Consider the following 13,378-nt stretch of genomic DNA (forward strand, 5'->3'; position numbering starts at 1 on the left):
CAAGAAGTTAAGCACAGAGCATTTTAAGACATGATTTACACATGCTGCTCACTCTTGAATTGTACCTGCACTGAGCAGCCACAGGTGCTGCAAAACAGCTCTTAGCACCAAAGAAATTTCTGTCTTGTGAGTTGTAGACAAATGGAAAGCCTGACGTTCTCACCTCTCAGACAGACTTACCAGACATTGGATGATGCTGTATGAGCAAAATAAGTTTAATTTTTGACGTTTATTAATTCCTGGGAAGGAAAAAGATCTTAAAAAGGGCATCAGTCATCTCACCACCAGTATCTGTCTCTGGGCACCACCTGTGCTTCACTGCTATTTGTTCCCATCTGTTATGCCTTCTGCTAATAAATGTTCTGTATCTGCCATGCTAGATGACTCCCTGGGCTTGACTGTGACATGATTTCTTGATATTAAGATACAGGGGATTTTTTTTGTGCCTCTGCTATGTCTTGTGCTTGACTAACACATTTTTATGTAATGCATGTTTTTAGCTCTGTAATTTAACTTAGAGTTGTAGATTCCAAGACTTAATGGCCTTCACAAGCATCTTTGCTGGGAAAGAGATTATTTAATACTAGCAAGTTAAGGAGGCAGTTCCCCTGCTTTTAATATTTGAGTAAGGTTCATGCTGTATGACTAATGTAAAGTCTGAGTGGGAGATGGTACCACATTAGATCTTGTTTTTGGAGAAAATGTGCACGGCAGTCAAAGTCATTCAACAAATGACATCAATGCAGGCTCTTCAGGGGAGCCAGCCCACCTTCCCCTTGCATCCCTTCATGTCATCTTCTCAATTCACTTATGCAAGAGTATCCTAATAAGAAGAATCCATATCCCCCCAGGAGGATAAGGACAGTAGTCCCTCGTGGTTCCTTGCAGATGGGTGGAACAAGCAGAGGAAGCTCACTGTTGGGATGTCTTCAACAAATCCTGGCTTGCATTTGAAAAAAAAAAACAAACCCAAGAAATTTGCTCTGAATGTCGCTGCTCTGTAGCTTGGGTGGGCTTTTGCTCATGCCTATCCAACCTGCTCTGAGTTTATCCACAACCCTAATGTTTGAAGAAAAGATGCTTAGATGCTGATGTTGCTGATATTGCTGCATTAGCAAGTCTGACTTTGTAAGTTGCATTGAAAACTTGAAAATCAATGGCTCAGTCTATTCACTGCTATCTTGTGACCACGTCAATCTCGAAGAGGTTGTGGGAGAGTCTTTCACTTCAGTTCACTGTGCTAATGTTGTTCTGCACCAGAGGTGTCTGACATTGAGGGCTGTTGCTTGAGCTGAATTTCCCTTACATTTCTTTTTGACTACAGATAATCAAAACTGGCCCAGGCTTTAGTGGCTTTTTGTTGTGAGTGCTGGTTTGAAGTTGCCAGTAGCTCTTCAGCTGATGAATTGCTCTGTAATGCAGGCAGATCTGCCTCTTTTCACATAGGTTTGGAGAAATCCACACATCTGAAGAGCTGCACAGTGACGTGTGAACCCAGTAGTCCCAGTTTTCAGCCCATATCACCAAAGCAGCTTCCTTACAGTTATAGCACGGTTTTCCTGTGTGCTGATGGAAAAAATAATTGTGTTCCATAGTTCTATTAAGATTAGAGGGCACTTTATGAAGTATTTACCAAGTTATCTTTAAAAAATCTTTTTAAATATAGAGAAAATAATTTACCCCGGCCATATGGCTTCTTCATAGCCTTTGAAATGAACAATGTGTGTTTTGCTCTGTCAAAACTGATCTCGGAAGGCTTTTTGTTAAGGAACTTGCCTTTTATAGCTCAGCTGATATCATTAGGCAAATGATGTTTTGACTTTGCTTTGCCATACCACTGATTGTATTGTATGTAGCACATTATGGCTGGATATTTATCATAAAATCAAGCCTTGTTGCATTCAAAAAACAAATTAGTTTTACCAGGTGCTACCTTGTTTATCTCTAGTGGAAGAAGAGAGGTTAGCCATCCTGTAGTCAGCCTTAGAAGATGTCAAATAATTGGCAACCCTTACTCTAGTAGAGACACTGAACATGCATGCAATAAAATCCATCACAAACACTGCTCACATTTTATTTATTTTTTGCTAAGGATATTAAAGCAAAACTTTTGAAATAAACTCTGCGTATTCAACACTCACTTTAGAGTAGCATTCCTTTCAGTTGCTTGAGGTGTAAGTTAGTTTTCTAAGTTAGTTTTCTAATCTGAAGGCAACATTACAGTGTGCGTCTACATGTCTGTCTTGCAGACTACCATGTGGAACAAGATAACTTCTGTAAAAGAATCTAAGGGGTGGGCAGGTTCTCTCTCGGGAGCAGAGGTTGCATGGGGCTGCACACAGCTGTTTGCAGGCTGGGGCTCTCAGTTTCTCGGCTCTCAGTTTCTCAGCTCTCCTTCACCTCATCATTGACATCTACAGAATTTTTTTTTTCTGTGGAGGGAGCCATTTATTTCAGTTGTCTGGGAAGCAGCAAAAGTGTATAATAGAAGGTATTGTTGCAGCAGGTGAGCAATATTATCTTGCCCTCAGGGTTACCCACCAAATGGGGAAAGATGTCACCTCATCGGCCTCTGCGTGAGCTTTTCTCAGCATATGGTGCTGCTTTTTGTTTCTCTTGGCAGAGTAGGACCTCACAGTTAACTTCAACAAGTTTGTGATTACTTCTCCAGCAAAGCAGAGAGTCACAGAAGTGCCATTTCATAGGCAGGGAGAACTTGAGAATATTAAAAGTGTAGTCAACATTGCTAAATTTTATTATCTGCAGTTCCACTACCAAGCAGATAAGCTGAGATGCCTGAAGAGTTCCACAATCAAGCAAGTTGTGTGTGAGCCGGTGAGCCATTGATTTAACATCTTCCAGAAAATTTCAGGGCATTCCACGTACTATTTGACTGATAATGAAAGTGCCAGCTTCCAGAAATCAAAATATCTACATTGGCAACTGGTGTCTTAGCGTGGGGACAAAGCACATTGTGCTAACAAGGGCTAACAAGCAAGCTGACAAAATATTTTGCTGTTGCAGCTGCTAGTATTAGAAAAGAGCCTATTACGAACAGTGGGTTTCCAGCAGCACACAGAATATCTGTTTTGTTTATGGCTGCACAAAAAAGACTAGAAAATTGGAGATGTCTGTAGGAAGGAACTGGGGTCGTGGATGCTCTGTCCAAATGAGACTTCAGAAGCACCCAGTTGATTTTCCCTATCAAAGAGAAACTGGAGAAGTGATTTGATCAGTGCCTGCACAGGTCAAGATTTCAAATACTCAGAGGGCTCTTTAATCTAACAGGGGGTATAATAAGATTCAGTGTCTGGAAACTGAAGCTTAGCAAGATCAAATTGCAATTAAGAAATGTTTAGACAGCAAGGGTAATTAACCATTGGCACAACTTTTGGGGTCAGGATGAATCACCGTCTCTTGAAATCTTCACATTTGGATTATTTCTTGACGCTAGTCTGTCTTTGGCATGAAGTCAAATGTGTTGGTTTGTGTTCCTATCAACAAAACGATGATATAAGACTAGAAATAAGAAGGGCATATGAAATATCATCCTAAAAACCCGATTTGCAGTCTATATGTTTACTAGTTTCTGAATATTACAGGAAATTATTTCGTGCATCTTTCAAAGAGTTTTTTCAATTCGTTTGCTCATCTCATTGAAAACTCAGGAAAGACACAAGTGCTCCAGAAACACCATCAAACTTCAATGTCATCCCTACTCAAAGAAAACAGGCTTAGTGGTGGTGAGATGGGGGCAGACAGGAGGGACTATTGTAAATTTCTGTGACTTGCCATCAGTACAACCATTAGAGCACAGTGTGACGTGGCTGAGGGGCTGGTGGTTCTGTTGCCTTTTCCAGTAACAGCAGCACCAGAAGGCACAGGTCCCTTCTATTGCTACAACCAGCAGAAAGGCAATGCAAAGAAGCAAAAGAAAGGTAAATGCTTGAAGGCTGCTTGGTTGACTGTCCCAGTGAGAGATGGATTTGCTGCTGCCTCCCCTCCTACCCTCCATTCCAGATTGCTCACAAATTGCTATGAATTGCACATCTTGAGGGAGGGGGCAGTGCCTTGCCTGAGCGCCTCATTAACCATGCTTAGGTTCCGACTCATGGTGTGATTACACTGGGAAGGAACAATATGTTTCTGGAATTGGGCTTTATTAGCAGAACATATGAACACTAAACTCGCCTCATACATAGCAATTTATCTCCGTAATAATCTCCACTGATCTCTTCCTAGTCCCAGATAAGATGCTTGTGGAAAGAACTGGCAGCCCTCCCAAGCTGGTGCAGGTCTCAAGCTGTGGTTTTCTGTCGGGCAGTGCAGAGAGGCCACCTGGGATGTATTTGTCACAGAAATCCAGTGGAGGTGGTGTTCCCTGTGTCAGCTCTGTGTGCGGTAGGGTTGAGAGCAGGATGACTCAGATTGTGTGACATGGGTTTTTTTTAGGAGAAGCAGTTGGCAGGGTGAGAGGTGATGCTTCAAGAGTTGCTGCTGCAATCAGTAGATTTTGTATTTCTGTCTGACCAAAGAGACCAGAAGCACAGCTGTCACCATAAACTTAAAGGCTGGAGTCAGACCCTTTGCTGCTGAGCTTCATCTACTTCCAGTCTAGTTTGAAGGAAGTTGTTCTGGAGAGGGGGCTGTTTTCACCTCTAGCTCAGATACTGCTGGGAGGAGAAACCCAAAAATACCAGAATTAAAAAATGTGAAAAAGAGAGAAATTAATAATACCCTGCTAATCTGAGCCCTGCTTTACAAATAGGCTGTGCTCTGCATGTGCCCTGACTCTATTAGCACTGGTATCGCACGTAAGTTTTAAGTCTCCCTCTCGAATAGGGATGTAGTAATGTCTTTTAATTGGGGCTGATAAAAATGTGGCATTACTTGTAGGTTCTTCAGAGAAGCCAATTGTGAAATTGGGTTTGTATTAAACCTAATGATGGAAAATTAAGCATAGTACGTCTGTCGGAAATGGTCCACGATAAAAATCTTCTCCTCTCCATTACAGGAGGCTAATAGGGAACAGGGGAGGAAAGATGCTCTGGGAAAGCGAATCCAACTAGGGGAATTAATAAGCCTTGAAATTCCCTCTGTTCGGAGTTCTCACACTATCATTAGTCGGAGCATTAGGGATGATTATACAAATGCTTTGGATGTTACTCTTCCTTAAATCCCAAATTTATTCACATTTTGTATTTGAAGGTTGCTTCACTAGAGCCAGAGGTCTGTAAATCTTGTGCTGTCCAAGGAATGGACTGTTTATGAGAATCTTGGCTTGAGAAATCTTTAATCCAGTAGCCTCATCTTCAGAGTGAATGATCGATGTGATGGCCATTTATTTCAGAAGCAGCAGGACATGTTCAGCATCTCTGATAATTCAACCATCAGACTCATCTATCTATATCTGTATCTATATCTAATGTTCCATATCATCTGTATCTATGTATTGTAGGGATAATTTGCGCCGTGGCAGTGCATCCACTGCAGTCATTCCTTTCTCCTTCTCATAGTCCTCCAAAACAGAGCATATGCCTGTCTTGATAACTTACCTCCAATATAACAGTGAACCAGCTAGAGCATAATTTGTCAAGTTTTGTCATGTCATTGTTTTGTCGTTTGCTGAAAAGGCAATCTAATGCCCTAATCTCCTGCCCAATTTTGCAATGAGGAACAGAGCAGAAATCCTGACTGCTTATGAACAAAATTTCATGGTGGTTTCTCAAGGATAGCAATGTTTACAGTAACTCTGGCCATATTTCTATCTCTCAGAAATCACCCTGAAATTGCAACTTGATTCATTTATTTTTTGTCCCTCCTAAAACATGACTGTACTATTGCTGACAAGGAATAGTGTTTGGGCTCTTTTTCAATCTGTGTTCTATATGAAATGAGCCTGGTGTATGCAATCTTCTACTGTTTCCTTTCTTTTTCTTTGAGCTGTGGAAGAAGGTTATATTTTCAGTTTGCTAACAGGCCCTTTTGGGGGAAGACCAGAAAGAATCCATGCAGGATGTTAAGGTCTGTATGTGCCAAGGATCCCAAACCCACCAGGAAGCACTGCTGTGCTGTTTGGGTGTGGAGCTCTGGCACGGAGACCAGAGAGGTGTTGGATGTCCTCCTTGGAGATCCCCAAAAGTCAATGGGATGTGATGCTGGGCAGCTGTGCTGGGTGGCCCTGCTGGGGGCAGAGTGGGACCAAAGAGACCCAGAGTGCCTCCAACTTCAGTCAACCTGGGAGTCTGCGATCTTAGATATCTGTAACCATAGGAAAAAAAAAAACAATTGTTTCGCTTGGTAAACTCTCAATCTGATCAATTCTGATAGATAAACCCCTAAACTGTTCATTTATTCTGAGTTTCTCCTGTTAAGAAGAAATATTTTGGTAGTCTCCGTATGGTTATTTAAACTTCTGTCAGCTCAACAGGAAGTTTTGCTGTGTCTTTGGAGTTTTGCTTGAGGATATATAAGAGATTACAATTCCAACTCTGTAATGATAGATATTTTTAAAATATTTCTTCCAAAAAGATCTATATCTATTAAGTTTACATATCTAAATGTTCAGATTGTGCATGCAAGATGACTGTTTCTATACTTCTATTCTTTCTACCTAACAATACAATTTTGCAATTGACATACATTTTAGGCTTGAATTTACAGAGCATTTTAAATTGCCTCTAACATCTTGCGTGGCTTATTTGAAATGCTGGTGGTTTGTTGCTGTTAACTTGGGCCCCATCCATTCTTCTCATGCTGTACGCCCCAAATCCTGCTTGAATATCTCCCTCATCTGTTTTATCTTTTGGTCCCGTTCTTTGCAGGTTTGTGAAGGAAGGTATGTAACCCCAGTGGGATCGTTATGCAGAGCTCACACTAAGTTTGCTGTTTCACTATATGTGCTATATCCTCGTGCCTGATTGGTTGTTCAATCCATTCCCACCTCTGGCTTTGTCTCTTTGACACAAAAAACAGTTGAATGGGAGTTGGTCTTTCTGGGCAGCAGTCGGCACTGTGTGTTTCTTACTGATTTCTTTACTTTCTTTTGCCTGCACCAGCCAGTGGGGTGGTGGAGAGACAAGTGGAGCAGGAATGAGAATGACAGTCACAGATAGTTTTGCCTCCTTGTCTTTAAAACAGACAGTAGCCATGGAGAGATGACTCAGCCAACCTTGACTATCCAGACCCACCCGTACCGAAGCTGCGAGCCAGTGGAAATGTCCTACCCACGGGGGCAGTTCCAGCCAGCCATCCGAGTGGCCGACCTGCTGCAGCACATCACCCAGATGAAACGTGGACAGGGCTATGGATTTAAAGAGGAATACGAGGTGAGAGGAACCTTCAGTCGCGTGAATCGGTGGAGAAGTGGCAGTCACAAAGGAGAGATGCTCGGGATGGAAGGTTAACTGTATGCAGTTTTCCTTAATTCACTTAGTCTCTTAGTCGTTGCCTTCCTCCATCTTATTTCTGTTGATAAGACTAGGATTTACAACACTGGCAATCTTTCGTGGCTCTCTGGTCCAGAGAAAATGTGTTTACTACATTGTAAGAGAATGGTATTGTGTCCATGTGCTCTCTCTCCCCCGGAGAGATAATAACTGTTGCTGAACTCAGTGAAAGATTTGGAGTCCTTTTTTAATGTGCTTTAAATGACAGTAGTGCAAGCTAGGCTTGAAGAAAAAGAAGTTTTTTTGCACTTTGGAACCCCTAAATACTCTGTAACAATTGATCAAATTAAATCACAGCTTAATGACCTCTGTGTGCCAAATTGTAAAGGCAAAGGCAGCAACCTTGTGTAGTTCAAATGGAGTTTTTCTGTATACTCATACCTCTGTCTCAGAGTGCCTTTAAATGATCTGCTCTTGCAACTCTGTGTGAAAAGAGAGGTGAGCAGTAAGCTGCCAGTATGAAAGCAGCCCCTCCACTCCCTGCCACAAAGCTGGAGTGACCAGAAATGGAATGCAGATGACAAGAACAATGGCAACGGGGAGGGGTTGGAAGACAATTATACGTTTAGAGGAGAAAGAAAAAAAGGGGAAATAACATCAAACATATGTGAGACCTTGCTGTAGCAAGCGATAATTATAATGAATGTAGTAAGCTGGTGGGAAGGCAATAAGTAATTAATATGCATAGTGGCATTAAAACTACTTAAAAATAACTTAACAGCTGTGAAAAGTAAGTTACTTAATGAAAGCAGCTCATTTTTCCACCCTGCAACTGAGAGTCCATAGGGTTTGTCTCTCTGATGCTGGGGTTTGCTTTAATTGCAAATAATCTTTTCCTGGTTGTCACCAGGGAGTACTTTTTTTAAATCAGATGGCATCAAAGATTGTCATGACAAATATTTCTGGTAACTGTATGTTAACCAGGGCCATGCACTCATGCGCCACAATCAAGGACACTAATTAAAGTATGAATTCAAAGAGCTTGGTTAAATATTGAAAAAGGGTAGTAATTCTCTTGGGAGATTTACTTAGCCTCTCTTGGCCTCCACTTCTGTGAACAGTACCCGAAACTACAGTCAGCTCAATTACAGATGCCCTCAGATCTAGTTCTTGATGTTCGGGAAGAAAACAGGTGCTGGCATATATGTGATTTTCTGGCACTGGCATTGGTAGTTATCAAAATAACACATTAGCATGAAAAATGTCAATGCAACTTTCAGCTCCACAAGTTCTGCCTTTCCCAGAAAGTGCTATCTAAATACGTATGTAATGACGATGACATTATATACATTTGCATAATTCCTTCCTTCACAAGAAGTGGCCTGGAGAATGCCACAAGCTCTTAAATCACTTGCACTGTCCTACCCTGCAATCAGAGGCAGTTGCCCTAAGTGACAGTCCTTTTAGTTGGTGGAATTTGGTTTTCAGAGCACAGCTCCAAGCAGCTTTCAGCCACCAACAGCAACATTGCAAATTGCAGGGAGGATGCTGAAGGGTTGTAACTTCTAGGAGGTAGGAAGAGTAGTTTTAAGTTGGCTAGAAAACCTGCCTTGCAAAACATTGTGCAAAATGGTTGGTAAGCTCTGGTAAAGAGAAGGCCTGAAAATTTATTTTTGTCTCTTAAAATCTGTTTTTATACACTAATATCAATGTCATCCGTGTGTATATTTTTTCTTCTAAGAAGCTGCTTTTCTACCTACTTTGCAGATTGATAGCATACATGGGAGCCTGTTTAGTGACATGTTACCAAATAATTGCACTCTCATGAACAATCACTTTGAACAGAACCTATCAGTCATACATGACAATCTTTTATCTACGTGCATTCCCACTTCCGCTGAGGAATCAGGGAGTTGCGTTCAGGCTTTTCTTTGATACTCCTTCACCTGCAGAACACAGGGCACGTGTTTCACCGATGGCATCTTGAAAGGAAGGTTTTCAAGTGCTTGCGTCTTACATCTAACTCCACACTGAGGGAACAACCAGGATGTGATGGTGTAAGTGGTGGCAGTGCTCGTGTGAATTGGCTGGTAACTGAGTGTGAATATAGGAACCTGTCAGCACTTGCAGTGTGTGCGTTATTTCCTCCTGCCAGCTGCACCTCAGGCCGAAGTGTCTGCTCCTCGTGGTTGGCAGTAAAACGTGTGAGCCACGGGAGAACAATCCGTCACTGACACTGGATGTAGATGGCACTATGTGGGATTAGGCACGGCCATAAACATTTAAACGGGACTTGTTTAACTGCCACCTGTTCCTTTCTCAGAGCATATCAGCCCTGATTTGTTGTGAGCTGCTAGGCTGGTCCCTAACTGTACTGCAAGCTCCAATTACTGTCTGCAGAGATAATAAGCTTAAGTATCCAAATTTCAAATATGATTTAGGGTGTCACTGAAGCATGTTTCTCTTGTGCGTTACCAAGACTGCTTGCTTACTTTAGATTCTGTGGCTCCTTCTTCAGGTGTCTTAGTATTGCTAGTTTTCAATGGATTGAAAACCTCAGGATTTTAACCCGTTCATTTCTGGCTGCCCACAATGCCTCTGTCTGCTTAAAAGACCAGACCTGTGTTTCAGCCTGTGATGCAGCACTACAAAATGTCAGCAGGATTGCCATTAGATACGCTGTCCTTGGATTACACTGGTTTAAGGCTTTCTTTGGCCTTGCTGTGTACTGAGGGGGGAGCTGAACTGGTTGAATTATTTCTTTTCCATCGCTGGTTTGTTGTTGTGTTTGTTTTTTTTTTTTTCCTATTTGTTTGTTTTCAGCCAAAGTAGTTTTAACCCTGGGTCACAGCAGAGTTGTGGGAAGAGCTTTGCCACCTCTACAAGACAGCAGCTGCAGGGATTCAGGACTACATTGCAGGCTGTGGGATGGCAGTGAGGCTTTTAACTGATAGCATTTCACTCAGCAACAATGCTGCAGCATTGGGGTACATCAGTGCAAAGGAATGATTCAGGTTTTCATGCTTCTAAATGAAAACCAAACTGCAAACTAATTAAATGCCTCCATTGGAGATTTATATTGACTTGCTCTAAGCCTCAGCTGAACGTGAGCTCTTTGGTTACGTATCCAAGTTGTTGTGCTTGGAAATTTTGATTGAGATGAAGCTGACTTTTTTTTAGAGATCTGGCCCTGTAATTTCGGATAAAAATTAGATCAATTTAGTTTAAAAAGCATCATTATGAATTCCACTGCAGAGAAGGTATTTCAGTACGCATTTTACTACTCTTCTCTGAAAGAAGAAAAGAAAGGAAGACTTAAAAATTAAGCCCAGACTTTTGAACACCAACATTTTGTAGTTAATAAATTGAACAAAGAATCCAGTGTTCCCTATAGAAATACCACATGTGGGTCAAATTCTGACACCCAGGACTGCCCTCATTCGTACCACGGAGAGAAACAGAAGTGTTCCTTTTGAGTGCATATTTATGAAATATGCTGTGCAATTCACTGCACAAAACCCATTAGGAATGCAGCTCTTTTTCTGGATACAAGTGGATCATAATTGATGTTTCTGCTTTTGTATTTCTAACACAGTTTTGATTCTCAGTGCTACATTGTCAGTGATCTCATGGCAGAAGTGTCAGTGCTGCACCACCTGTGTATGTGCAATTAATCTAGTTTGTACAGCTGCTTATATAGAAGAAGAGGTATGGTTTGTGTTCCTCATCAAGCGGAACTGCCCTTTGTCTCTCCAGAGATGGAGAGTTTCATCAAAAGTGCAGATTTCTTTGATTTTGAGTGAGGTGAAAAATCCTGGGTTCTTCAATCTTTGGAGACTGTGTAAGGCAAATTGGGAAACAGGAATTTAAATGGAGAATTTCAACAAATCACCTGAAAGGATGGCGTTTGTTGGAAAGAGTTTTTTTGGAACTGCAAGTATATTCTTTGACCAAGATAGCCTCCTCCTGGTGAAGTGATGAGGAAGAATTTATTTTATTTTTTCCTTTTCACGTGGCTGTGATTAGATGTCTAATGACTTGCCATTCTCTGGTCAATCTGCTGTAATATTAGTGTAAAAATAAGGCACCTTTTCCTTAATCTTTAAAGAGAAAAATGAACTGTCCTTATCTCTTTTTTTTTACTCAGGGATTTTTTTGTTGTTGAGTGTGGTTTTGGTATTGTGGTTTTTTTATTTTTTTGTACTGAGGAGATGAGCTTCTATTTGGAAACAGCTGTCTGTAAAGGAAATATATGTGTGATCAAAGCCCTCGCCAATTACAGAGTTTATTACTCTTTCTCCTGGGCTTTTGAATAGGAACTCGCTGTCCCTGTCTTTTGTCAGCAGGCTCATGGTAGTGCTGCAGTGCCTGACATTTTCTGTCCTGGAACCCCTCTGGGGGAAATTCACAACGATTTGGTCTGCAAGAGGGTTGCTCTTATTAAATTTATTTGTAATGCCAGTGTTGTAGATCCTAATAATTTTGTCTCTCTGCTATTGCATTCAGGAACTGTAATAGACCTGGATGGCTTGTGAAGATGAATGTAAATTCATTTTCCAGTTGTCAAACTACCCGCTGCTAGCCAAGGCAGATATGATTCCCCTATGAGTGCAGTGTAAAAACTCCATAATTCCCTTGGGATTATGAATAGTACAGTTTGTAATGTTGTGGTTAATTTTAGTCATATAGGCTCACGTCAGGGTATAGACCTTGGAGAAGGCCAAGAAAACACAGCCAAAGCTGTTTTTTTCCTCAGCTTTGCATTCAGCACAAGTCAAGGCTGGGCTGGCTCCAGTTGCACCAGCTGTGTGCGGGTTGTGGCTTTCTGTCCCTAGAGAGACCATCCCTCATGGACAGCTCAGCCCATCTCCCAAGGAGAGCAGGGCCAACCTCCAGCCAGACACCATCACAGCTGCCACTTTCCTGGCTCTGCCTTTATGACTTTAAAATCCTTACTGGACATGTGTTGAAGGGAAAGTAGCTCATTTGCTTACATTCAAGCTATATGGTAAAGCAGTGCTGTCTGCTGCTGGTTTCATAGAATCACAGAATGCCCTAGGTTGAGAAGGACCACAATGCTTATCTAGTTTTAACCCCCCTGCTATGTGCAGGGTCACCAACCAGCAGACCAGGCTGCCCAGAGCCACATCCAGCCTGGCCTTGAATGCCTTCGGGGATGGGGCATCCACAGCCTCCTTGGGCAACCTGTTCCAGTGCCTCACCACCCTCTGTGTTTCCTTGCCTCCATCAAAAGGGTAAATCTGGGGAAGTTGACCGTTTATTTTCATAGTTTGTATGTTTTACCTTTTTCTGCCTATTTTCTATAGACCTGATCTAAAACTCTGAGCTTTTTGTTTTTCCTTAGAGAAAATCAGCAAGTGATTTGTATTACATCACCCCATCACCAATATAGAACTAGCTGAAACCACTGTATGTGCTCAGCTGAAAGCCTGAGCCCTTTGTTTCCACCATCTGGGCTTCCTCAGCTGTGCACAGAATCGCAGACTGTCCTCTCTTGGATCCCTGCCCACAGGGATCATGGAGTCCCACCCCCGGCTCCACACAGCACCACCCAAACCCAAACCCTATGGCTGAGAATGCTGCCCTCTGCTCCCTGTGAGGAGCTGCAGCCGCCATGAGGCCTCCCTTCAGCCAGCTCTGCTCCGTGCCCAGCAAACACAGCGACCTCAGCCACTCCTCTTCCACACTGAAGCCCTCAGACCCTTCCCCATCTCTGCAGCCCTCCTCTGGATGCTTTCTTAAAGTTTAACATATATATGTGAAATCTCCTCTGTTCTACAGGAGAAATGAGCTTAATCTGTGACTGTGCATCCAGAAACCAAGTCTCCTCATCCCTTTAGATCTGCGTTAGCAGCTAGCAGAAGCCAAGCAATGCAAATGGTCTGGACCAAGATCTGTTTTCTTTGTTAGTAAATGTGCCCTTTCCTCAAGAACAGCTGTTTGCATGGTTGACTACTGAATTATGCAGT

At 42.2% G+C, this 13,378-nt stretch overlaps 1 protein-coding gene across 12 annotated transcripts in view; it reads left to right on the forward strand.

Annotated features, from left to right (window-relative positions):
* Window positions 1-13,378, forward strand: part of PTPRT (protein tyrosine phosphatase receptor type T) — a 554,909-nt gene that overhangs the window by 389,237 nt on the left and 152,294 nt on the right. For all 12 annotated transcript variants that reach the window (XR_014887677.1, XR_014887680.1, XR_014887679.1 and 9 more), the window contains one exon: window positions 7,141-7,328. Coding sequence is in view for 3 of the 12 variants with exons in the window: in XM_085241335.1 (XP_085097461.1) it covers window positions 7,141-7,328 (188 nt within the window). In the remaining 9 variants the exon portion in view is untranslated. The remainder of the gene's footprint in view (window positions 1-7,140; window positions 7,329-13,378) is intronic.

This window comes from Meleagris gallopavo, chromosome 22 (assembly GCF_905368555.1).
Source record: "Meleagris gallopavo chromosome 22, MGAL_WU_HG_1.1, whole genome shotgun sequence".
Taxonomy (NCBI): Eukaryota; Metazoa; Chordata; class Aves; order Galliformes; family Phasianidae; genus Meleagris; species Meleagris gallopavo.